Source organism: Squalius cephalus, assembly GCF_949319135.1.
Source record: "Squalius cephalus genome assembly, chromosome: 10".
Classification (NCBI taxonomy): Eukaryota; Metazoa; Chordata; class Actinopteri; order Cypriniformes; family Leuciscidae; genus Squalius; species Squalius cephalus.
The window spans coordinates 11,874,863-11,901,592 of record NC_137131.1 but is presented as its reverse complement, the minus strand read 5'-3'; the positions used below and the strand labels follow the sequence as shown (position 1 = coordinate 11,901,592).

Sequence of the window (26,730 nt, the reverse complement as noted above, 5' to 3'; positions counted from 1 at the left end):
TTAATGCATTAACTAATGTTAACTAATGAGACCTTATTGTAAAGTGTTACTGTTTTAGTTGTTTAGTTAATACTGTTTTTTAGTTAATACATTTTTAATTGAAAATAATTGGCAGACCCCCTGCTTTACTGCTATGGAACCTTTGCTCTAGGTCCAAGAAAAATGCAACTTGTCTAAGTGAATGTATCCCTGTGCAAGACACTACGGACACATAAAAGATAAATACTTTAAAATCACGACACTGTGGCACTGACTTTTGTGAGGGATTCATGCATTACATGAGCCTGTCACTGGCACAGATAAAGGCAACAAAGCAATTGTTTGATTTATTTCATTGTGCCACTGTGTTTTATAGCATGTTAACCAAGGTCAGAACATTATTCAGTCTTCAAGGCCTGGACAAGCAGGATGATTTTGTCCTTAAACCTGTCATAACCATAACACACTATTGCCTCTGTGAATCTGCACACCACCTGATGCCCATCCACCCTGGCAAGTTATGAGGTGTCAGTTAAATCATCACGACAGCCTGCCTACAGACAGCTGTAGGAGGACACAATGGATCAGAAGGATGACTTATACAATTGCTGTTAACATTTTGGACGTGTAACTTGTCAGGGCCGTGCACAGACATTTTAGGGGGCATGTGCTCAAGTGAGAAAAAGGCCACTAATCTCATCTCATCAAAAAACATTTAACTAGTTAGATATTGTAGAACAAATTCAATAAATACTTAAATAGAACAAAAGAAGATATTTTGGGTCCATCTACTGTTGGTTACCAACATTCTTCAAAATATCTTCTTTTGTGTTCAGCAGAAGAAAGAAATTCATACAGGTTTGGAACAACTTGAGGGTGAGTAAATGATGACAGAATTTTCATTTAAATTCTAATAAACTATCCCTTTAATGCAGTTTTTGGGCACACACTTAATTGAGAATTGATGCCAGTGGTGTAATTTAAAAAATGAACTTATGACTTAGAAAAGGGCACTTGTTTAGTCAGAGAGAAAAAGGGGGAGCTGCTTGAGCACCACTTGGGCTCTATCTGTGCATGTGCTTTGTTTGCAAATCTACATTTATGTTATGATCATTTAGCTTAGACCTAGTTTGACACATTAGACCAAGATGTTTGATAGTGCTGTAAAGATGACTAAACAGACCAAAAAGGAAGAATGACTTTCAGATCTGCTCCATTTTATTTCAGCTGCCAGTTTTTATAGAAGAGTCATTAAAAATGGATGTCAAGCATTGATTTCTAAATGTGGCTGAGATGTTATTTATGACATCATGCTCGGATTTAATAAGTTCTCTCCTTGTTTCCAGGCACAGCTTCAGCATGGTAAACCTCCTGAAAGGCAAATCCAACCAAGCCAACCACACAGAACGGTCACCCCTTCTCACATTCCCCCAAAATGACAGGTGAGTCTACTGTATATTTCCTAGTTGGTTTCACAGTATTTCATTTTTGAGTTTTTTTTAGCTTTAGTTCTTGTTTTCTTTTCTGTTCAGCAGTAAACAATTCCATGAAGGTTTGTAAATAAAATAAAATCTACTGTAGCTCATATTTCATAATAGCGTTTTTCAAGTAGTCATTTGCAAACATTATATAATGCTTTGACAAGATCAGAGGTTGATGTGCATTCATTTATAATTATATACTAAACTATACTAATCAAATTGTAATTGCATTTCTGGCTATTTCAATGTTCATTAATCATCTGTTAAGTGTTACAGAATATATTATTCTTTTGCAAGTTATTATATAGCATTAACCAATCATACACAGGGAATTTCTCCATCTTTCTTCCAAAGTTGCAGTTTCTAAAGACCTGTTGACTTGGCTTTAGTCAAGGAGGCTTTTGCAGAACAGCTGTATGAATGTTACCTGCGGGTCTATTATTACCGACCTTGTTCTCATTCAGTAATGAGAAAAAGTGGCTTTGTGACCTTCATTTCCAACAATTACTTTATATATTACCAGATTGAAGGCAAACAGTTCCTCACATAATGTATGGCATTTTGATATCTTGAAGTGGTCTTGACCTCTATGTAGCTACTTTTTAATTATACCAAACACTGCCTGCAGTTCTCTATTTGCACTCTCACTTGTCAGCCTCTATAATAATCGGGAATGATTCCAGCAGATTGAATTTGATACCAGACTGAAAAAACAGTTTGCTTAACCAGTTAGGTATATGTTATTATTAGCCTTGTTATTTGCATAAGAATCCCCAATTTTCCATTTTAAACGTTTTGTATTTTTATATACAAATCCATATTTTTATGTGGGAAGCAACTATAGTTTTATAGTTTTAACAATATTTTTGTCATTTTGCTTATTGTTCCATTAATTTCCTGTTTTCCTCAGCATGTGTCCTTGATTCACCCATGCGTCCCTACCAGAACTAAAAGCTCTCACTTAAGCCAGTGATTTTTATGTAACAATGTTTGAAGAGTCATAGGCATAAGGATTACACCTGTATTTAATTTTGTTGAGATGTGTAGGATAAGTCTTCTCATTGATAATGAAAATTCAAACTGAATCACACAAGGATTGCAATGTATTCATTGTTTGTCTATGTAAGGTCAAGTCACCTTTATTTATATAGCACTTTATACAATAGATTGTTTCAAAGCAGCTTTACAGTGATAAACAGGAAAATAATGATTCAATGATACAAACAGTATTTCATTCTGCTGTAAAGCAGCTCTAAAAAGACCATAGTAAACAGCCATTATTCAGTTAAAATCAGTTCAGTGTTCAGAATTCAGTACCATTCAATAACTGTGTAAAGTTCATAAATTATGGAATAAGTTTAATTAATCTATAAAGCAGCTCTGGAGAAAACAGTGATGCCATCATTCAGCTCAGTTGTGTCAAAAAAGTGTCAGTGCATTCAAATCAATAATATTGCCCAATATTAAGTGTCCCCAGCTAAGAAAGCCAAAAGGTAACAGTGGCAATGAACCCAAACTCCATTGGTGAAAATAAACCTTGGGATAGAGAAAAAAATCTTAGGAGACACCAGGCCCAGTCTCCTCTGGGACCCTATTGCAGTCTTTCTCAACCATAGGGCCGGGGTCCAATAGGTTTGATCGATTCCCCTATGATTTGAATGATTCCCCTAGTCTTGAAAAACATGGAAATATGAGGTAAAAAAGGTTGAGAATCACTGCTTTATTGCTTGTTTGGCCTATAATAACATATGGTACCATATTTATAAAACTTTGTCATGATTCTTAAATTACAAAGCCATTAAAATAATCATTTTTAATGTTCATATACATCACACTATATTTTAATTATGAAACATTGCAGATGTTTAGCTTCTTGCTGTAGTTGAAGTTAAATAATTCAGAAAAAAACATAATTCAGTTTTTCACAAATTAGTTTGATATCAAACAATTGGTGGGCCCCCTACAGTACCGCCATATACCTCTGAGATCAAGGAGCCTACATGTAGTAAACTGTAGTGTTAATATGGCTGGCTGCTATCTGCTGCCCTTGGTAATACATTTTTCATTCCATAGGGCAGTGAGCTGAATGCTAATGCTGCTAGCGATTATATTGTGTTCTCAGTTGGAATAATCTATCTTGCTGCCTAATATCAACACAAAAACCTCTAGTTATGCCTAGGAACTTGTATCCTGTCTTAGCATGGATTCTCCAGAACTGTGTAGCATAACAGGCTTTTAACACCTTTCGTTGGTATTAATTTCTTTTGTGTGGCTGCTAGCATTTAGATGAATGATCGCTTTCAACCTGCAGAAGTTAATCAGCCATATGTTTTACTTTGGATGCTATTAAAAGTTATCCTAGAGGTAGTGTTTAATTTCTATGTAACTAGCGGCATCAAGTGGGACTGCAGAAATAATGATAGTTTCAAACAGGTTTCCCAGATCAAACTGATTAATTTGACCACTAAACAGATCCCGCCCCAAACACATGAACTCTTTGGTTGAGCCAGAGGTTGTCTCTGACGGCTCAAACAAACAGCAATATTTTGCATGCACCACAGTGTCTAACCCACTGTTTTTATACTGTTTTGTGCAGTATAACCTACATGGCACTGCATGAGCCCAGCCTGGGGTCTGGAGAGGAATCATGGGAGGCGAACTCTGCTGAATTGGAGAGGAGGTGCAGGCTGGGCAGTGAGGTGACCAGTCTTTCCCACATCACATCCATGGAGAAATGTGAACATTACTTCAAACTATCATCCCCCATCAGGTATGGCATACATACACTTTCTGAAGGATCATGTGACCCTAAATACTGGAGAAATGGCTGCTAAAAATTCTGCTTTCCCATCACAGGAATAAATGACATTTTATAACATATTAATTGAAAATAGTTTTTTTTTTTTTTAATCAAATAAATGCAGCATTTATGAGCATAGGACACTTTTTTCAAAAACATTTAAAAACCTTACCGACCCCAAACTAACTAAAGTTAAACAAAGTTAACAATGCTGAATAGGGTAAGGCAGAAAATATGAAATGGTTGTGCAAAGCTCTTTACTGTAGCATTTTAATTCAAAATCCCATTTGCTTTTACAGGTATTGCTTAAGGACAGCAACAGTCTTCACCATCTTCATCATTGTTGTTCTCTGTTCAGTAAGTTATACAGACCTGATCAACGTTTTCTCTTCTTATGTAGAATAATATGCACTTATGATTCTATTACTTGCTTATCTCAATTTTATTTGTCTGTCTTTGTGACAATAACTATATTTATTTGAATCATCAGCTGTTTTTCAGCATGTATCCTGACAGGGAGAGCCCCTGGAGGATGCTGGCAGTCTCATCTACTGAGAGCTTCTGTATCCTCGCCATTTGTGTACTTTAGAGAATCTGCATTGTATGGGTTTGCTTTGACTTGATAAATAAGAATCATTAATGCACAAGTCAAATATTGTGATGATGCGTGCCACTGCGCTAACTCCTCAGACCCTGCAGGGATTTTATATTTGGTTCGGAGATTGCACTGAAGGGCTGTTCTAATTCATTTCCGTCTCTGTGACAATCTCACCATCTGCTATTTACAGCGGCCTGTGTCATGGTAACAGTCTTGCCTATGACTTTGTGCATAACAACAGATCTGCCTGATACTTGCGGCAATCTGTGAGTCCTGCAGAGCTGTAGAGATGAATGAGAAGAGTGAACAATGCACTGAAGTGCTGCAAAGTACCTTCTGCTGGTGGGAGGGGATTGTCTGTCCGAAATGAAACAATGGCCAGCTGACATCTGTTTGCGATGCTCTTCCAAAACACTCAGGTTTACGCTTGATGGATATTTTGTGTTGTGTATTTTCATTTACATCCCTGGTCCATGGAAGTTTTCCTTAACCTAACTGATCACTGTAGCCATGAATCTTACTGATTTCCGTGATAGCTCCCTGCTGAAGCTGCAGGTTGGTGGTCCGTTTTTGGGAGAGATAGAGGCAGTACAAGAGGCCCAGGAGTATATTCTCATCCAAGTGGAGCAGACTGAAGAGGCTGGGCCTCGCCGGAGAAGAGCTCAGCAGGTTAGAGTTGTTTCAACACAGCCAACAGGAACAATTAGGCGATTTATCCTACCATAAACTCACATTAAAATAGTTAAAGACTCAGTGTGATGATTTGCACCTGTGGTTACTATAGGCACATTCCACAATGTATGGCAACCAGACAGTGTCAAAATTCTTAATTCTTTCTTAATTTTGAGCAATTTATCTATTGTTTAATCAATTGAAACCCATACAAAGTTTGGATTTTTTTATGTTTTTGAAAGAAGTCTCTTATGCTCACCAAGGCTGCATTGATTTGATCAAAAATACAAGAAAAAACAGTAAAAAAATAAAATACTGTTTTCTATGTTATTGCGTTTTAAAATGTCATTTATTCCTGTGATGACAAAGCTGAATTTCAGCAGCCATTACTTCAGTCTACAGTGTCACATGATCCTTCAGAATCATTCTAATATACATATATATACTTCAATACTAACATAATTTGGTGCTCTATGAACATTTCATATTATTATCAGTTTTTTCAGGATTCTTTAATGAATAGAAATATAATATAATATTAATAATTAATATATAATAATATAATATTGTGTAATATATATAATAATATATAATATTGTTATATTATTATTTTCATGTAGAGGCATTTATACATTTTAAGGTGTCACTTAATAGTATCCAAATACTTTTGGAGGATGCTTTATGTGAAATATTTTCTTCAATATTTTCTATTTTCAAATATTTTCTTCTCTCAAGTAGTCTTTAGCCTAATAGCCTAAACATTCACATTATAAACGGTAAGATTTTTCCAACAGGTGCTTTATAACTGGACTATACCACTGCATTCCCAACGAAGTGACCAAATTCTGAGGACAAGGACATTTGAAATGGTTAGCAGGTACGATTACACATTCGTCATCACATAAGATCTGGACAATTCCACTAATAAACTGGAAAATCCAGGACCAAATGCAAAGACATTTCATGTTATACAATGCACATTATTGCATCTGCTGGATATTGAAAATGTAGAATTATCTTGTCATACAAATGTTAGATTTTAGATTTTAAGTTAATCAGATTTTAAATTGTGCTTATAGTTCAGTTAATGTGATCATGTGATAATGTGGGTTTTGTGGTAGTTCCTGTCATGGAATGTGCTTTAATCTATCTCCACATCTGTAATCTGTCTTTCTCTTCCCCTCAAGCGCTCCTATTCTGATCAGCGTACAGGCCTTTCTGTTAGACAGTCAGGTGGTCCCTCTGTCCATGACTCACCAGTCGCTCTATGTAACCGTGGAAACACAGGTGCTTATCGCTGGATTGATCCTGGCAGGAGTCTATGTGCTCATCATCTTTGAGGTAAAATATGTGGAATCGGTGTGAAGACATTATTTTTCACACTGCAAGATAATCCATTCAATGGTCTTTCATGACTCATCCCATATTTTCATCCCCTTAAACAAGCTCATCTCGGCTGTTTAGCCACATTTACTCTGTGCAGAGTCGACTGAGATTTTTATATACATGTCTGTCTTTTGTAACTTCTCAGGAAAAGTAGATGTCACACTGGGTAAAAGTTGTGCCTTCAGATCCAGCACTGAACTGAAATTAGCAGTGGCTATTCATAAACTCACGTTTTTATTTGTACCGCTGTTGAGCACTAGAGGTCACTGGGCTCTACTTAAGTTAACAGGTTTCTACTGGCCCACACAAACTGATTCCACAGAAGTATGTTGGATTTTTGGAATATGTGAAACGGAATTATGAATCGAAAAGTGGAATTTGCTGCTCATATTTTATTGCAACATCAAATTGAATTGGTCCAAATGTCAGAAACCAATTTTTATTTTGAATTTAACTTAAAAAAAATACACAGTTTTAAGCTTTTGTAACATTTAAAGTAGTGAAAAGTTATGAGGTAAAGTAGAGAATTCTGCATTATTTTTAGGTCACTAATTGGTCAAGTAAGACATGATCCTGAATCAACATGTTTTGTTGATCCTGGAACAACATTCTTGTCTGAAAATGATAACTTATACCTAAAATCAGAGGGAAATAATATGTGAATAACACTGATGTAGAAGCACCTAGCTTCTGGTTGTAAGCCAAATCTTGACATAAACTGTAAACTTGTCCCTCAAATCTGATTGGTTGATTGGAACGTTGTTCCAGGATAAACAAAGATGTTGGTCCAGGAACATGTTTTACTTGGTGAAATAAACCAAATAAGCAATTCAGTTCATTTCCTTTGTCGAAAATGTCAGATGTCCCTTGCTTCCATTGAAGCACAAAAATGCGTACTTCAAGTCAGTCTGATAACATGGATCATCCAGTTCATACAGCTGGAGTGCTGCTGTCAATCAGAGAGACATAATGGATACTAGGACATTCTGGCATTCACTCAAATGCTGAAAATTTAATTCGTTATAAAATTGTATAAAATAGAAGCATTTTCACTAGCTGTCTCTTTTGGGCCTTATTGTAGTAGTAGAACTCAATGTTCTGGTCTCTTTCACTCAGGATGCCTGAAATGGCCAGCTCTCATTTAAAATGAATCATTTCCATTTTTTTTTTTTGGTCACTATATATCTTTTTTTGTGTGAACGGCTCTTAAGGGATATATATTATTACAAAGCCTCACAGCAAAACACTCCTCCACATTTTTAACTTCCTCTTCTCCCAGTAGTGCACACTTTTTAGAGTTTGTGAGAAAGCTCTGTTTTAGTGTGGCTCCAGGGGGACATGAGGGCAGAGGGGACCTCCCTTCTTAATTACATTTATTTCTTCAGGAGGGACAACATGCTGTGTGTCGAAGAGTTTAATTAGGCCTTTGTGAGAGTGCTAATGGAGACGTTGGGGGCCCATGTTTCCGCTTTTACCGAAACACTACATTAATACTAATGCTTCATAAATATGGCTACCCAGTCATCAAGGTGCTAAGAAAATATTGCTTTTAAAATGAAACTAATGAATTTTATGCTGTTTAGGTGAGTCATCATACTTTTATTTATTGTGCTTTTAAAACAGGGTTACTTTGGGTAACATTACCTCTTTGATTTTTTTTTTTTTTTTAATGAGGAATTTACCAAAACCTCATCCCAATTAGAACGTCTTTGAGAACAGATTACAGGTGAAGTTCAATAGATAATCACATTGTTGAAGACTGCATTATATTATATTATATTATATTATATTATATTATATTATATTATATTATATTATATTATATTATATTATATTATATTATATTATACTGTATTATTGTCACTATCCAAGTCTTGTGGTCCCTTGTTGTGTAAAGGATTTTTATGTTGAAGTTCATTTTCTGTTCCTATTGTTTCCATGTTAACTTCCTGTGTTTAGTTCCTGTTTTCACTTGTTGCATTGTCTACATTGTTTGTTTTCATAGTTACCCTAATTTGTTTCCATGACTACTAATCACCTACACCTGTACCTCATTAGCCTTTGTGTATTTATACCCCAGTGTTTCTTGTGGAGTCTTGTTCCTACATGGATGTAACAGTTCAACATAAAAGTCCTATACACAACAAGGGACCACAAGACTGGGATTGTGACAATTATTATATTATTTAATATTATATTATATTATATTATAATTTTTGTACAACTTAATGATTGTGTTATACTTATCAGGCATGATTTGAGATCTTCAAAAGAGAGTCTTGTGTTTCAATGGAAGCAAGAATATCTGCCATCATTAATCCCCTTTTGTACACTGGAGTTCACATGACCAGTGTCACAAATCTTTGAATTTGATTAGTGATGAAGTATTAATGCAGAATCGTACATATCGTTCATTTTATGTCATAAGAGTTCTTTTTTTTTTTTTTTACTCTAAAACTTAGTTATTTCCAAGTTAGTATAGATTTGATTTGCATTAGAGATTCCACAGACGTCTGTGTTCTCAGACTTTAGGACCCCATTGTAAATAAGGAAGCATTTGTTGTATTGACCCGGGCCTTTTCTTCCTATCTGCATTGCACAGCAGCTTTTTGATAATCCTCAGACCTGATCTAGAATCAGCACTCTGAAAACTACTTTGATTAAAAGGGCTCAGATGGTGAGTTTCATCAGCAGCTCTGATAGCTAAAACTCATTTGCCCCAAGAGAGGGCAAAACCTGAAATCTGAGATATATAATAGTATAATGTGCTTATAAATATTAATATGCCTTAAAAGATTCATGAATAATGTATTTTTACAATCTTATTCCAGATATCTTGTAAACATTTTAATAATGGCTGATAGATTATTCCTAAATTACACTAGAGCAGCAGTTTCTCAGTAAATGGGGGGCTTTGGGTATAAAACTAACATTATATCTCACACAGGCACATTTTGACATTTAATTTAGCCATAAACTGTTTCTTGGCCTGTAATTAAGAGTAATTGGTTTAAATCACAAAACAGAGAAGCATTAGTCTCAGAGGATACTTTCTTATGCAAAGCAACTCAATGCATATCCATGTTGCTGATTAATTCTGCTCAGAAAGCAGTGTTCAACAATTTATCTTAATGACCAGTTTTAGACTTACAATCACAACATTGCACCAAGTGTTCCTCCCCCTCTGGGAAGTTGTCGGACTGACACAGATTACTTGCTCCTTCGAGACTGGAGTCATTAGCTGTTAGCCTGCATGTTATGAACTCATCGTCCTTATTTCGCTCTTCTAGCTGATTACACAGTCTTGTAATGACTGCTCCAACTTGCAACATGACACCGAAAGAGGTGCATCAGACAAAGCTTGATTCAGGTGTCCCAGTCAAGTGCTCTCGCCAAGAAAGCAGATGCTGATATCTGACAATGCACTTTAAGGTGGCGCTTTTAGTCCAGAGGGTGATTGAAGAGCAGAAGATCAGAAGATGCTGTCGCCTGACACATATCGTTGTGGATCGGAATTTATCGTTTGATTATAAGAGTGCACAACAGGGTCAGAATGCATTTAATGTAAGAAATGAGGTGGATCAAACAGCAAAAGAACATAAATGAAGTGTGGGGAAGAGGGTTATTTGGCATTTTGAATCAGCAAATTTGTTTGGCTGTCCAAAGTCTTGTGTATTACATATTTAATAGTGTTTGCCAAGGCAGGCATCGTTATTACGGTTGCTGATGTGGAGGGTTAGGGATTTGAACAAACACCTAATCTCAAGTACTACAATTTTGTGCTATGGGTGAGAATGATACCTCATATCATGCAGCTTGTTTAGATGAGTTGTGTTATTACTTTTCTAAGCAATCAGGCATGATTTTTGCCTGGCGGGTGATAACACTGCAAGAAAACAGCTTATATTGAAGGAGAACATAATTGAGAGACTTTGAGGTGAAATCTTTGAACATCCTAGCAACCATAACATGCTTAAAAACAACATGCATAACATGCTTAAAAGCAACCACTCTAGCTTTGTGCATAGCATCTAGCATTAGGCTAGCGCAAATCTATTTTGTGGTACATTATGGCTATTAGTTTATGACCAATATAGCAAAAAAAAAGCTGTTGAGTTATTACCGTGCTGATCCCCCCCCCCCCCACCTTATTTATTTATTTATTTATTTATTTATTTTGTTTTGTTTTCCGTGTTCCCAGATTGTCCACCGTACTCTGGCTGCAATGTTAGGATCCCTGGCTGCTCTGACAGCGCTGGCTTTCATTGGAGATGTAAGTTTGGTTTTAGAGAATGTTATTTATTCCATTCTGATGAAGACTGCTTACAATGTGTTAAGAGTTGGACAGACAGACAGACAGATAGATAGATAGATAGATAGATAGATAGATAGATAGATAGATAGATAGATCGACAGACAGACAGACAGACAGACAGACAGACAGATATGATCTACATTTACCCAATGAAGTAAATCAGACTGGGCCATTTCACATAAATGGTATATCGGTAATTGCAATGATTTACTCTATTGTGAAGCGTAAGATTATGAATAATTTAAATCTAGACTTTCTCTCTGCAGATCTACGAATTAGTTATTGTATTCCAGAAACTGGAGATAAGTGCGTTATTTGAACGCAAGCGAAATTACTCGGTGCACTTCTGTCCGTTTGGAGTGCCCTTTAAAAAGACCCAGAGCTCAAATGTCTTTTTTTTTTTACTATGAACTTTAAACTTGGTTGGCTGGTAAATACATAAATGTAGTCCACTGCAAAAAAACAAAAGCAAAAAAAAACTTAATACAACTTCACAATTTAAGTTGACTAAACTTGTGTGTTGGCAGCACAAACCCGTACATTTTTAAAGGGATAGTTCACTTTGAAATAAAATTTTGGTATGTTTTAGCTTACCTCAGGGGTAAAAAATATCAAAATTGAAACTACTGCGGAAAAAAAGACACCTACATCTTGGATGCCCTTGAGGTAAGCTAAAACATACCAAAATTTTATTTCAAAGTGAACTATCCCTTTAAGTAAAAAAAAAAAAAAAAAAAATTATATATATATATATATATATATATATACACACTCACCTAAAGGATTATTAGGAACACCATACTAATACTGTGTTTGACCCCCTTTCGCCTTCAGAACTGCCTTAATTCTACGTGGCATTGATTCAACAAGGTGCTGAAAGCATTCTTTAGAAATGTTGGCCCATATTGATAGGATAGCATCTTGCAGTTGATGGAGATTTGTGGGATGCACATCCAGGCACGAAGCTCCCGTTCCACCACATCCCAAAGATGCTCTATTGGGTTGAGATCTGGTGACTGTGGGGGCCATTTTAGTACAGTGAACTCATTGTCATGTTCAAGAAACCAATTTGAAATGATTCGAGCTTTGTGACATGGTGCATTATCCTGCTGGAAGTAGCCATCAGAGGATGGGTACATGGTGGTCATAAAGGGATGGACATGGTCAGAAACAATGCTCAGGTAGGCCGTGACATTTAAACGATGCCCATTTGGCACTAAGGGGCCTAAAGTGTGCCAAGAAAACATCCCCCACACCATAACACCACCACCACCAGCCTGCACAGTAGTAACAAGGCATGATGGATCCATGTTCTCATTCTGTTTACGCCAAATTCTGACTCTACCATCTGAATGTCTCAACAGAAATCGAGACTCATCAGACCAGGCAACATTTTTCCAGTCTTAAACTGTCCAATTTTGGTGAGCTCGTGCGAATTGTAGCCTCTTTTTCCTATTTGTAGTGGAGATGAGTGGTACCCGGTGGGGTCTTCTGCTGTTGTAGCCCATCCGCCTCAAGGTTGTGCGTGTTGTGGCTTCACAAATGCTTTGCTGCATACCTCGGTTGTAACGAGTGGTTATTTCAGTCAAAGTTGCTCTTCTATCAGCTTGAATCAGTCGGCCCATTCTCCTCTGACCTCTAGCATCAACAAGGCATTTTCGCCCACAGGACTGCCTCATACTGGATGTTTTTCCCTTTTCACACCATTCTTTGTAAACCCTAGAAATGGTTGTGCGTGAAAATCCCAGTAACTGAGCAGATTGTGAAATACTCAGACCGGCCCGTCTGGCACCAACAACCATGCCACGCTCAAAATGGCTTAAATCACCTTTCTTTCCCATTCTGACATTCAGTTTGGAGTTCAGGAGATTGTCTTGACCAGGACCACACACCTAAATGCACTGAAGCAACTGCCATGTGATTGGTTGATTAGATAATTGCATTAATAAGAAATTGAACAGGTGTTCCTAATAATCCTTTAGGTGAGTGTATATATATATATATTTTAAGTTGTGATAGCTAATTGCAACAATTTTTTATCGTAATGGAAGCAATTATTTCAACAATTTACTGTAAGTCTGGAATGTTAAAATGCTCCTCTGTATCCATTCCATTGTCTCTTTACTGTAGAGGCCGAGTCTGATGACAGTTGTGGAATGGATTGACTATGAGACACTTGCCTTTCTGTTTGGAATGGTAAGTCTAATTCTAACAGGTCAATAGGAGCTCTGCTGCAGCTTTTTTACTCAATCACCCTGAGTAGCAGGGTTCTGACAGAATGTATTAAATATAAAGTCACAAAAGGGCTTTTTCAAATGAAAAAAGTAAAAAGGTCAAATTTATTTATTAATGGTGCTTGCTATTTTATCACTATTACTGTTGTTAATCAAACATGCATTGAAGTTCGGCATGTAAATTTGTGCACCGTTTCTGCTATGAACATGAATGATACCTCAAAGGGTTACCCCACAGCATTAGAACCTAGAAAGATGTCCTGCTAAGTGCTTGACAGGCTGACAAGCCCCTAATCCAACCCCTAACCTGAACCCATATCAGCTTCTCAAGCTGCTCAATCTGACAGACACTTAGTGGGGCACCTTTCTTTAATGTGCTGTTAACCTAGAGCTTCTTTTAGAAAGAATTCTTTAGGGGTCCGAGATCATTTATGGTGTTTCTTTGCATTGTACTTACTTTGCAGCAGCAGAGCACAAGGTTGATTTTATAACATGTGAAATGTTTGTTGTATGGCTGGTTGTCTGCATATGACATTAGTCCATATTTTACATGGTAGTGCAACAAAATGTGACCAAAAAAATACGAATACACATTAAAAACACACAGCCTCTCTAATATTATTGCTAAAGTGCCACCCTTTTCAAGATCTCTGTTTGTTCAGCTGCTGTCTCCATGGAAACAAATACGTTCAATCAGCCCTCATCCAAAAGACTACATGTAGGAGTATGTGAGGAAAGGCATAAAAGAAAATCAGAGACTGATGATAGAAAATGAATCACAGCATCTGTCAATTTTAAAGACTGGCTATGAAACGTGAGCTTTAATAAACTCAGAAATATTAATGTTTCTCTTTATTGATTTTCTATTTTTGAAGGATGTCTGTTTCTGTATCTGAGGCGCCAAAAAAAAAAAAAAATCAGAGAAGGATATATGTGGCATGGAATTGAGTGAGAGACCGTGCGTGTGGTATTTGAGACATAATGTGATTTTATAGCAACACATGTGGCAGTAAGCACTAAAAATAGAAAGCATGAAATGTTCAAGTCTCATAACCCTTACTATTTACTTTCAGATGATACTGGTGGCTATATTCTCCGAGACTGGTTTCTTTGATTACTGTGCAGTCAAGGTGAGTTTTTCTCAATCTAATGTTGCAAATGCTTGTTTGTGATTTGTTTTGCAGACGTCTGCTTAAGCAAGATACAATTTCTTGGTTATGTCCTCATTCTCTGTAAAATTAGGCTACCCAATCTATTCCACCCACCTTAAATCTAATATTATATATTATATTTTATAACATTTATGTAAATTACAGTATATACTTACAGATACAAATAACCGTAACATTATATAATAAGGTTTCATTAGTTAACATTAGATAACTAGTTTAGTTAGCACAAACTAACAATGAACAATACTTCTACAGCATTTATTAATCTCAGTTAATGTTAATTTCAGCATTTGTTAGCATTAGTTAATGCACTGTGAACTAACATGAACAAACAATGAACTACTGTATTTTTATTAACAAAGATTAGTAAATACCGTAACAAATGTATTGCTCATTGTTAGTTCATGTCAGTTAATACATTAATTGCATAGTTCTGGCATGAAACTCAGAACCCATCCCCTTCCCCAGCGCCACCAGTATAGATCTGCTACGGGGTTAATTCTTGCATGTTACATGTGCAGCAGGAGCAGCATGTCTTACATGCTCACAGCAATATCTCTGAATGTATTCGCAGTAGCAAGTCTCGGTACTTGCTCTGCAGCAGCAGCAGCATAGCAGATCTATTCCGCCAAGACCAAATACATTAACATTGCCATAACTATTACCATGCCAATCTCTATTACCATACCAATCTCCAGAGAGTTGTCATGACAGAACTAATGTTAACAAATGAGACCTTATGGTAAAGTGTTACCAAAATAACTACTAACAGTTAGTCAGCAACAAAAAGGTTGCGTAATGCGAGTGGTCTGCTGTCTGATATGATTTTATTTCACATTATAGATATCCGTTTTTGTTTTAGTCAATGTAATCACATCATGCTACTTTACCCAGTTAGCTAAGGTAAAGTAAAGAAGCAGCTGGCCTGAAAATCCCTATCATTCACTCTCAAGCAAAGTGATGAGAACCCCACAAATGCTTTATACTGTATATGAAATTTATGGGTGAATATCAAGCCCCAATAGAGATGCGAAAAGAAATCAGATGGAACAAATCTTTGTCAAATGATGCAAATGTTTATAAAGCGTGAAGATAATGGGTTAGAAGTAATGAAAGCCTAAAAATAAATCTTACGAGGAGCTTCATTGGATGGATATCTCATCCCTTATTTTCATGAATTCTCTGGACTGCAGTAAAAGCCCTGTTGTAACGTTATGGATGTGTTGTGGACATTATGTGGGCACACGCTTATGTCCTCTCATCCCATTCATCAATATTAACAGGGTTCTGGACAAGGGCATGTCCCACAAATTAAAACATTGCCATAGAAACAACCCTCTTGATTGAACACCATCTCACACTGCCTCTATTAGCATGTGTAGTCATATGTGGCTGTGTTACTCTTTGGCTGTGTCCGAAATCGCCCCCATTTGACACTATTTGAGGGGACAGCCATTTGTAGTGGTGTCCGAAACCATAGTGAACATTATGGAGTGCTCTCATTCAATCCCACAATGCACCACAATAACGAGCGTACAACCAATGTACGCTCAGCGGCTAGAGAATACCCATAATGCACTGTGAGAGTCGCGCGTTGAATGAATTCCCACATCTGACCAAAAGATGGGGCCCACAGCTGAATCATCCATCCATCCATTTTACAAACCACTGGTCCAAAGTGGCTAAAGCGTAATATCATACATTAATTGATTATTAAATTGCTGCCAGTTTGCTACATTTCAAATGATTAAAATTGACAGAAAAATTACAGAAAGCACAAACTATGCAATAGTTACAACCCTTTCGGCAGACATATTTTCATTCAGTCCTTCAAGTGGACTATATTAGTGGAGTAATGTAGAGAATAGTGAATAGGGGGCGATTTCGAACACAGCATTTGTTTTTTGTTTTTTTTCAGTTACCATTGTTTTGAGTCATGAAGTGGTGACATCACAGGTGGGTTACAATCCCCCGGTGTTACCACTTGATTAGAATGATTCCAGACAGCCTGATAATGTCTCCATAGTGACAGGCTCTTAAAGTGCAGGTCTTTTTTTAAAATTCTTATTATTCTTTTCTTTTCAGACTTGAACATTCTTTTAATGCTAAAGCTTGAATGAGCAAACACACTATGGATCATTGACAGTTTTTAGAGTGAATTACTCATTAAAGTTCACTTTTGAACATTGTGTTCTGAGACCCCCTCAGAGGACCTTATTTCATTCTCTGTCTTTGAGACGCTGTTAAATTTGTCTTTCCTTCCCACTGGAGGATTTTTGGAAAACATGATTTTATGTTCATGTTCATAAACAAAGGCAAGCAATTTTTCACTTAATTTATTTCTGACCCAGTTAGTTTTCATTAATGTAAAATAATGAGAAAAGATCTAACTTTGTAAACCAATTTCTAACTTTGTAAACCAATTTTTAAGGTATTCCCAACAGTGTTCTTTGTCTCCACACAGGCGTATCAGTTATCGCGAGGAAGAGTGTGGCCCATGATTATCATTCTCTGTCTAATTGCGGCCGTTCTGTCAGCCTTTCTTGATAATGTGACAACTATGATGCTCTTCACCCCTGTTACAATCAGGTAATGGTTGCTCTTCCTAAAGCAATCTCTCTTCCTCTTTTATTTCTTACTCTTTTGACTTCTTTTTTTAAAACCCGGTTTAGTAATGTGCTTACAATAATTACAATAAGTCTGTATGGCAAGCAATTGCACACAATTGCAATTCTGGAGGTTACCCAAAGTCTAACAAAACATTGTATTTTAATTAGGGCTGTCAAACGATTAATCGCGATTAATCGCATCCAAAATAAAAGTTTGTGTTTACATAATATATGTGTGTGTATGGAGTATAATTATTTTCTATATATAAATACACACACATGCATATATATTTAAGAAAAATGTGTTATTTATATATAAAATATTTATATATAATATAAATTATATATAATATAAATATATATACACAGTATATACATGCAAATATTTCTTAAATATATACATGCATGTGTGTGTATTTATATATAGAAAATAATTATACACTGTACACACACATATATTATGTAAAAACAAACTTTTATTTTGGATGCGATTAATCGCGATTAATCGTTTGACAGCCCTAATTTTAATGTTTTGTTAGACTTCGGAAAACCTCCAGAATGCCCGGCCCCATAGACTTTCAGTGCTTTGCTGTACACATGACTTTTAATTTTTACAAGCTGAGGAACGAATTCAAATGATTTTCTTGGTTATTGACAGCATGCCACAGATGCTGTCAATAGAGTTAAACTTGAATTGATGCTGGAACATTCCTTTAAAAGAAGTCTGTTCAGCTGAACTACTGCTAAAAAAAAAGAAAAATCCCAGAAGGCCTTGGCTTTTTTTCTAGACAATAATTTCTTTGTCAGTCTGCTTAGTATTATATGAGGATATAAAGAGTCATGTCTCCATGCTATAAACTTCCCACCTCCATTTGAGCTTATTTTCACCTTCCTTCTTTTCACCGTTACACATCGTCTCTCAGTGTGATTCATCGGTGCCTGTGCACATTATATTTGTGTTCCCGAGGCTTTTATATGTTTTATATCCTGATGTACAGCGTTATTTACTTAGCGTCATGTAGGACACCCTTTTCCTTCAGAGGACGTGATATGAATCAATTAGGCACTGTGTGAAATGGTTTCATGTCCCATCTCTACTGAAAAAAATAAGACCAGTAAACCAATTTTTTTTTTTGTGGATATTTTTGTATTTTTCATCCCTCTGCAAATTTCATCCGTCAAATTCTTATCATCTTATGTGGACCTTAAAAATCCCCAGTCTGGTAGAATAAAATAAATCTATATTTCACCCAGCCATTAAAATGTTATGCGCTGCCTCAGCGTTTTCATGACATTGCTTGTGAGAAATGGCTCCTTTTTTTTTTTTGATTATGCATCACCAATTGCATCTTCAAACACCTTCAGGGCTTTAGGGTTTAGAAACACAGGACACACGCATACTCGTTAAAAAAAATGAATTTGAAAAATTACAGAGTTCAGCTTTTTGTTAACAGGCAATTTGCTTGTGCAAGTATTTTTTTTCATGCCAATTTAGCAGGGAAACAGATTTCCTTATCTCAAGATATGCTTTGAAATTCAGTGTTAATAACTAAACTTGAATTTTGTGCACCTCAGCTCAAGCTTTTGATGATGATGAATCAGGCCCTCCCCTCTCCATACGTTATGGTACAATTACAAATATGGAAGAAGTAAAACCTATGAGCCTGTGTTCTTTTGGTCACGATGCTAGGACATTGTGATGTTTGCCATGGTGTTGCTATGCAATTGCTTAGTTGATCTGTGTGTTTTTTTTGTCTGTTGCTATGGTGTTCTGGGTGGTTGCTACAGACCCAAATCAATCGATCCCATCACCAAGTCTCTATTATATTCAATAAGTCTGTGGGATTGTTTTGCATGTTTTATGGCACAAATTGTGAAAGTATGATGGATTAAAAAAAATAATTTCAAATGACGTTCCAGGATCAACAGTGCTAATCAGGTTTTATGATGCCTTTATGTACACTAGGTTATGTGAGGTGCTTAATCTGGACCCTAGGCATGTCCTGATTGCTGAGGTAATCTTCACCAACATCGGTGGAGCTGCCACTGCTGTTGGAGATCCCCCGAACGTCATCATCGTATCCAACCAGGATCTGCGTAAAAAAGTATGTAATTACTTCTCACCGTTCCCGTTTGTTGCTGGGTCATTCACGGTTGAAAGGATATTGTGTTGCTGTCGTGTGCCTGTTGAGAGTGTCTCTGGTAACTTATTGGGCAAATTATACATGACTGAACAAATAAACAAAACACACAGGCACATTTGTGACCAAGCATTTTTCTGGCAGAGAATGATAGCCTTGTGCCAAAACACCCTGTCACTATCCACTCAAGTCGAAAACACCATGGCATCCTGTCTTACACCTCTACTATTAATTATGTAGGAATACTTCTTGCCAGCTTCAGTCACACTCTGCCAAATTTTCTCTCTCTCTTTCTCTCAGCAGAGTTGAAATCTTTTTGCTTCAGTAAAAGCAAAACCGCAAACCTGTAACAGTCATTGTGTACAAACTCTGAGACCAACGATTTCCGACTGGGGGTATGCAAGATGTTTGGTTCCAATAGACTTGTTACTCATAGGCTACGTTCACACTGTCAATTCTTTTAGGCTACTTAAAGCCGTTGAAGTACAATGAAGCAATGCCTAGGTGATGGATGCGTGTGATTACAAAAATTTGGTCTGCAACATCGACGTGTACTTTCCTAACTTAATCACAGGACAGAAGCACAAAGACTTTCTTTCATCGTTACACAACCTCAGAGTCTATGATCAAACACTTTCCATCAAACCCTCACTCACAGGAAAACACAATTTAAAGTTTCATCCTGCCAATTGGACAAGGCTGTCATGCCAATCACGGGCAGGTTGAATAATCTCTAGGTTTATGATGTAAACTCAAAGCAGAGAGTCTTGTGTGGTTCTGTGTTCATTGAGCCTTGTGTAATATTGGTTTGATTGAAAAGGTGAGGGGACATTTTGTGATTTATTATTCACTTCAATGGAAGAGATGGAAAAGTGTGACCCAGGTTTGTGGTTGTGATTGAAATTTTCATGTTCACATTTAGACAGAGATCAATGCATGACCTCATAGGTGATATGACTAAATACACAGTATGTCTTGGAGTTTATTCTGTCTGTTTGTTTGACCTTACTTGAGTGTCTGCCAGTTTGTGTTTTTGTAGTTGGGTGTGTTATTTTATTGCTCTTATTTAGGATTATAGATTTGAATGCAGTTCAAATTACTAACCCTTTGAGTGCATTTTATAACACAGCTCAAGTTGGCATTAGCATAAATTGTCTGCTTCTACAGTTTTCCCTTTTAGATCATCCACTGCATTGACGGAGGGACAGTTTGTAAGAATGTTGCTGAGCAAGATAGATCTCATAAGTATGTTTACCTGAATAATAACAAATCAGATTTAATAGCAAAGACATTTGAAGCTAGCTCTATCATCCCGTGAGATTTATTGTTGTCACCATAGCGCATGCACGAAAGCACATTAACTATGTTCAATGGATCTGTGCTCTTGCAATGCTTTGGCCTAACATTTGCATAAAATATACTCCTGGCCTAAATCATGCAGCTTGTTGAAGTGCGCTATTGCTTTTCTAATCAGACCTGGTGATTTACAATAAAACAGACAAAGAAATTCCCATAGATTTGCATTGAAATTGCACTGAAAATAGAACATCATAGAGACTTGACATTGCCTGTAAGCAACTACCCAAAACACCCTAGAAACCATCTTCATTCACAGTAACCTCTTAGAACAAAAAAGTTTAAACGCCATGTGTGCTAGTGTATGTGAATGTGTTAGTGTATAGTGTGCAGAAATCATCTTACGACAGGGTTCACGTATGATTCATAAAACATTTGGATGCTGCCAATCCCATTGTACGAATGATGATACGTTGATAAATGTGGTGGCTGTAAACAATCATCATTTAAATATCACGCCCCTAAAGATTCACGGTTTAGAAGCCTTGCTCCTATACGATTTGCGACATGGAGAAACGTATCCCGGCCAAAAAGAGGAAGTATCTCATTAAAGAGAAATTGATCTTACTCCAAAAACACCTGTTAACCTCATAGTCGCAAACAATTATTGTTCATTAAAAACCGGTAAATAAAACGATACATTTACAAACATTATAAACACTATAGGCTATTTTAGTTTCCCTCACTCCACAACAAATCCTTTCAATTTAACTGTATTCAGAATAGAACAAGAATGAAAAAAATATATATTAAACTATATAATAAAACACAAATTAGGCTAAAGTGGCATTCATTATAAACAACATACAATCGTCAAGCCAAAACAAATTTTTTTAAAGCGAAACTGAAACGACATTGAGCTCACCTCTCTCATTCGTCAAGAATCCAAATGTTTCCATGTTTGCCATGTAACATTTGGTTGCTAAACTATTATTCAAACAAGTTTTACGTGAAAACGACCGTACTCCCAGTTTTCTGTCTTGCGTTCGATTTGTAAATGAGGCCCAAAGTGTGTGTTAGTAAGTAAGTGTTAGTGTCCAGCTAAAGCCCAGAATGAGACACAGAGGACAAGATAGAGCTCTTTCATCTCCAGCGCCAGATGCTGATTAAAGATGCTCTCTTTGGAGCCACTCTTCCCTGCAGCTCTTTCTGTCACACACTACCAAGACACAAAACCGTGTGTGTGTGTGTGTATCAGTGCAAAAGAGAAAGTGAGCGGAAAGAGGGTGGCTATAAAAGTATAGGAGATCCATCTTTTTCTGACAGTCTATTTAAAAGGCTACACGCCAAAAGAACAACTAAAAAACCTCAGTCTATTTGGAGCCATACATTTTTATGCCATATAAACATCTTGTCAGCCAAATTGATTTCCAACCCCATCACAATTTTTGATAGAGATGAATGAATTAGTGTGTGATGCACATACAATTACCTATTTTAATTGAGTGCTTCTTCACTTAAAACGTGAAGAGAATCTCAAGGGTGGCTTGAAGGGTCATGCAAAGGTAAAGAGAGGACTTTTCTAATATGTAATATTGCCCTGCTTCCATGACAGCTGTGAGTAATGAGTTTTCGCCTGGTCTGAACGCTCTGTTTAGGCTTGAGTGCCCCAAAAGAAGTCAAAGCAAAAGATTACAAATTGTTTGGGGTTTATTTTCACCTAAACCAAATGAACGCTCGTGGACTGTTGCATTCGTAGTATTGCATTCCAATTTCCATTAGGATCAGGATAGGATGGTACTGTCTTTCTTGATAAGATATAGACAGTCCAATCTAGCACTCATCACGTCATGCTTATGGCGGCAATGAATCATTCACTCAATTGCTTTGTTTAAAAAAACACTAATTCATTCTGGATATATCCTATCTACACTGAACAAAATTATAAACGCAACACTTTTGTTTTTGCCCCCATTTTTCATGAGCTGAACTCAAAGATCTAAGACTTTTTCTATGTACACAAAAGGCCTATTTCTCTCAAATATTGTTCACAAATCTAACTAAATCTGTTTTAGTGAGCACTTCTCCTTTGCCTAATCCACCTCACAGGTGTGGCATATCAAGATGCTGATTAGACAGTATGATTATTGCACAGGTGTGCCTTAGGGGATCCCCCGAAAAAAGAAAAAAAAAAGGTTGTAGATTGTGGCCTGTGGAATGTTGGTCCACTCCTCTTCAATGGCTGTGCGAAGTTGCTGGATATTGGCAGGACCTGGAACACGCTGTCGTATTCGATTGTCTTCTAACAATTACTTGTTAGAAGACACCTTTTGGAAAGGAGACCTCTCTTAAACTAATATTGACCATATTTGCTCGAACAAAATGAAATGAAAAACATTTAGTATTTAATCCCTGTTTTTTTGGCCACATCAAACTGCAACTGGCTTGACATTTTGTTTTTGTTTTCTGATATTTCCTAATTTAATCATAATAAATTATTATGATAATGAATAGTAAGCAGTAAGCTGACCATTTTCAGTTGTCTAATCATTACTCTGTCCATTCCAGTTGAGGAAATATGGGATGTGAAAAATACATAATTTGTGATATACACAAAATGTATTGACATTTTATCGGTAAAGGCTGATAAAAAAAAACTGTGTCAAAGTGGATGGAAGCTATAAATAACAGTTTTATAGAGCATTTATTAATCTAGGTAATGTTCACTGTTCATTCATGTTTGTTTATTAAATAATGTTAGCTAATGAAGTTCAGATGTTAAATTTGTATTAGTATATGCAGAAATTAACATTAACCTAGGCTAACAAATGCTGTAAAAGTATTGTTCATTCATTGTTAGGCAATACCCAATACATTGAACTAACATTAACAAACTGAACCTTATTGTAAAGTGTTAACGGACTCTTAGTAAGAAAGGTCATTAGATCCATTAAAAGCCATCAATGAGGGTGTCTTTAAATATTTCATGAGAAGTTCAATATTTGCCATCACAGTTTTAAATTTAGTTATTCCTCACACTCTTCCATCGGCGACAGAAGGGTGCCTGGTTTAAATTGTTGTTTCATCAGCTAGCTTTCAGAGCCTAAATCGCTGTGGGGTTTGAGTTAATTTGTGGCTCAGTAGAAACGTTGTCCTTGCCTGTCAAACTGGCTGTTGCACTGGATGATGCAGCGGTATTAATGCTCAAGTTACATTTTCTACATCAAGGTCATTTCCTGCTGGGCTGCAATTGACAGTGGGAAGTGTCTAAAAAACCCAATAGCCATAAACTTACATTTCTGACAGGCCTAAATCTCTGGAGGGCAGAACCCATCAAATGCACTGAAGCCCCCTGCTCTAAATTTCCTATACTTTCTAAACATCATTTTGGGTTTCTGTCACGACGTTCGGTGATGAATATGCTCCTGTAGCAGATGCACAGAGGAGGGCTGTGATACACGTGTGTAGTGCTGGACAGGTTCATCCATTCTGTTCCGTTTGGAGAGATTGCATCTGCTGTAATTATTGACATGGATGCAGTGGTTTGTGTTATCTCTGTGTTACATGGGCCAGATTTGTTTATATTTGAGAGGGCTTCTGTTTGTGTTGACAACATGCAGATGATGAATGGAGATACAACTTCATGTGCAAAAACACACACACACACGCACACAATTCAATACATGCTGTTTGCTTATCTGTTGATTGCTTTGTGCATTGATTTGGTACCTATTTAGCTGGGTCTTACATGTCAATCAAAAAACACTTTTATGGCATTACTAAGAGAGATTCCCTGCATTATGAAACACTTTTCTGGGTTTCACATGTGTGTGTGTGTGTGTGTGTGTGTCTGAGGACACGAGTTCCTGATGCAATCGAGGTAGGAGTCGATGAAACTAGGCTCTCTGTGGAGTGACTGTATGATCCAAAAATATATTTAAGCTTGTGCAAACAGGTGCTTTTAGTGTATGTGGGTGAGCTGGTGTAATGTAGTTTATTGATCCTATGTTTAAGATTAAAAGTTCTTTAAAGCCTTTTTTTTTATTATTGAATGTTCTTTTTACTGTACCTGACACTTAGTATCTTGAGGTATCACATCACATCATTTTATTTTGTTTTGTTCTTGTGAATTTGAATAGCTTTGAACATGCTGTGTATACTGTTGTTCTCTGCAGTATATTATGTAAATGAATGAGGGTGTGCATTTTTTTGGCTCATGTCTGTATGCTTGTGTATAGACGTGGATTTTATTTGAGTCTAGTGAAGCCATCACGTTCTCCAGGAGTCACTTAATCCGTTTATTAAAGGAGAACTCTGGTCAATTTTAACATTGAGCTCATTTTTTTGTAAATTTGGAGTGCTGTCAGTACAGAGAACAACGACAAATCAGATCACGCGCGTGAACTCGACAATCGACTACTGTGGACTTCGACCGAAAACATTAAGAAAATACAGGTATGTGCGCTGGCTGAATTAACATCATTTTTATTAATATCTTTCACATCTACTGCAGTCAGATTCACCCGTGTTCACTCTGAAGGAATCACTCACATGGCTGGGCACTTGTAATGACACATCAAGGATGTTAAGAGGCTAAAAGCAGGTTTAAAACTTGCCCCGTTGAAGTCAACAGGGTGCAAATTTTAAAACGAGGATAACACGGTGTAGGCAACACCGATTTTTGTCGTTGTTCTCTGTACTGACAGCACTCCAAATTTACAAAAAAATGAGCTCAATGTTAAAATTGACCGGAGTTCTCCTTTAAGCTCCAATCAGCCTCAGCATCTTTAGAGCCTCAGTAATCTGAATCGAAGCTCTGCCATACAAATAGATGGATGACATGGTGCCATATAGCTTAATAAAAAGCACAGTGCTAGAAATGTGCTTTACTAATCAACCTCAAAAGATGTTATAAAACACCTTGACTTACAAAAGACATATAATGTTTTAAGACCAGTATATAAGACCAGTAATATCTGGAAAAGGGATGTCATGCAACATATATACTGTACACTACCTTTCAAAAGTTTGGTGTTGGTAAGATTATTTTAATGTTTCTATAAGATGGCTCTAAAGCTGACCAATGCTGCATTTATTTGATCTGAAATACAGTAATACTTGGTTGTGTGGAAAATGTAATACTTTCCCCCTCAAGATTCCTTGAAGAATAGAAAGTTCAAAAGAACCAAATTATATTTGTAACATATACTGTCACTTTTGATCAATTTAATGCATCCAAAGTGAATAACATAATTAAAAAAAAATATATATATACAGTATATGATCATTTTAAAGCAAATGATCAATGACAGCATGACTGACCAAATTTAGGCTACGTCTACATTAATCCAGATACATTTGAAAACATTCACAAAAGCTCACTGAGATTATACAGATGGAAAAATAAATAATATAGTCATCGCGCAGTTCTTCTGGCAGGATCATTTTATTTAGCAAAATATCTCACCATAAACTGACGCGTCCAGGTCACACTCAGTCACCATTATGTTTGGTCTAAAACGCAACTGCTCGTATTGCCACAGGACAGCAAATGTGAGTACATTTTCTGTCATCTTTGTAAGGCTGTGATATGAATAGTGTACAAAGTAGCATATTTTAGCAACAGTGTGAAAGTGAATAGCACATAACAGGCACAATACCGACATGAATATCTATTGGTACAATATGCGTCACATGACTAAACTTACGTCATCGTTTTTAAATACCTCCGTTTTGACAGTCCACACTACAGCGAGAAAACAGTGTTTTCAAAATTATCCGCTTTGGAGAGCGTTTTCAAAAAGCTTTGTTTTCATTAATAAAACCGCCGTCTCAGTGTGGACGGAAGGCCAAAACGGAGAGAAAAAGATGCGTTTTCAAACGAAACCGTATTAGTGTGGACAAGGCCCCTTTTCAACTTAGATGTTTTTAGTTTTTTTTTGAAGATTAATAAAGTAGGATGTTAAATAGAGAGAGAAAAATGGAAAGCGATTGGGAAGTTATGGTGTGACTTTTAAAGTATTTTAAAGGCCAAGAAATCACAACTT

At 36.6% G+C, this 26,730-nt stretch overlaps 1 protein-coding gene across 3 annotated transcripts in view; it reads left to right on the top strand.

Moving 5' to 3' along the window:
- The window catches only part of oca2 (oculocutaneous albinism II), a 95,307-nt gene that overhangs the window by 13,500 nt on the left and 55,077 nt on the right, over positions 1–26,730 (top strand). For all 3 annotated transcript variants that reach the window (XR_013822456.1, XM_079882803.1, XM_079882802.1), the window contains exons 4-15: positions 1,326–1,421; positions 4,057–4,230; positions 4,560–4,617; positions 4,751–4,823; positions 5,367–5,527; positions 6,325–6,407; positions 6,718–6,871; positions 11,118–11,189; positions 13,362–13,427; positions 14,539–14,595; positions 17,102–17,226; positions 19,213–19,351. Coding sequence is in view for 2 of the 3 variants with exons in the window: in XM_079882803.1 (XP_079738929.1) it covers positions 1,326–1,421; positions 4,057–4,230; positions 4,560–4,617; positions 4,751–4,823; positions 5,367–5,527; positions 6,325–6,407; positions 6,718–6,871; positions 11,118–11,189; positions 13,362–13,427; positions 14,539–14,595; positions 17,102–17,226; positions 19,213–19,351 (1,258 nt within the window). In the remaining variant the exon portion in view is untranslated. The remainder of the gene's footprint in view (positions 1–1,325; positions 1,422–4,056; positions 4,231–4,559; positions 4,618–4,750; positions 4,824–5,366; positions 5,528–6,324; positions 6,408–6,717; positions 6,872–11,117; positions 11,190–13,361; positions 13,428–14,538; positions 14,596–17,101; positions 17,227–19,212; positions 19,352–26,730) is intronic.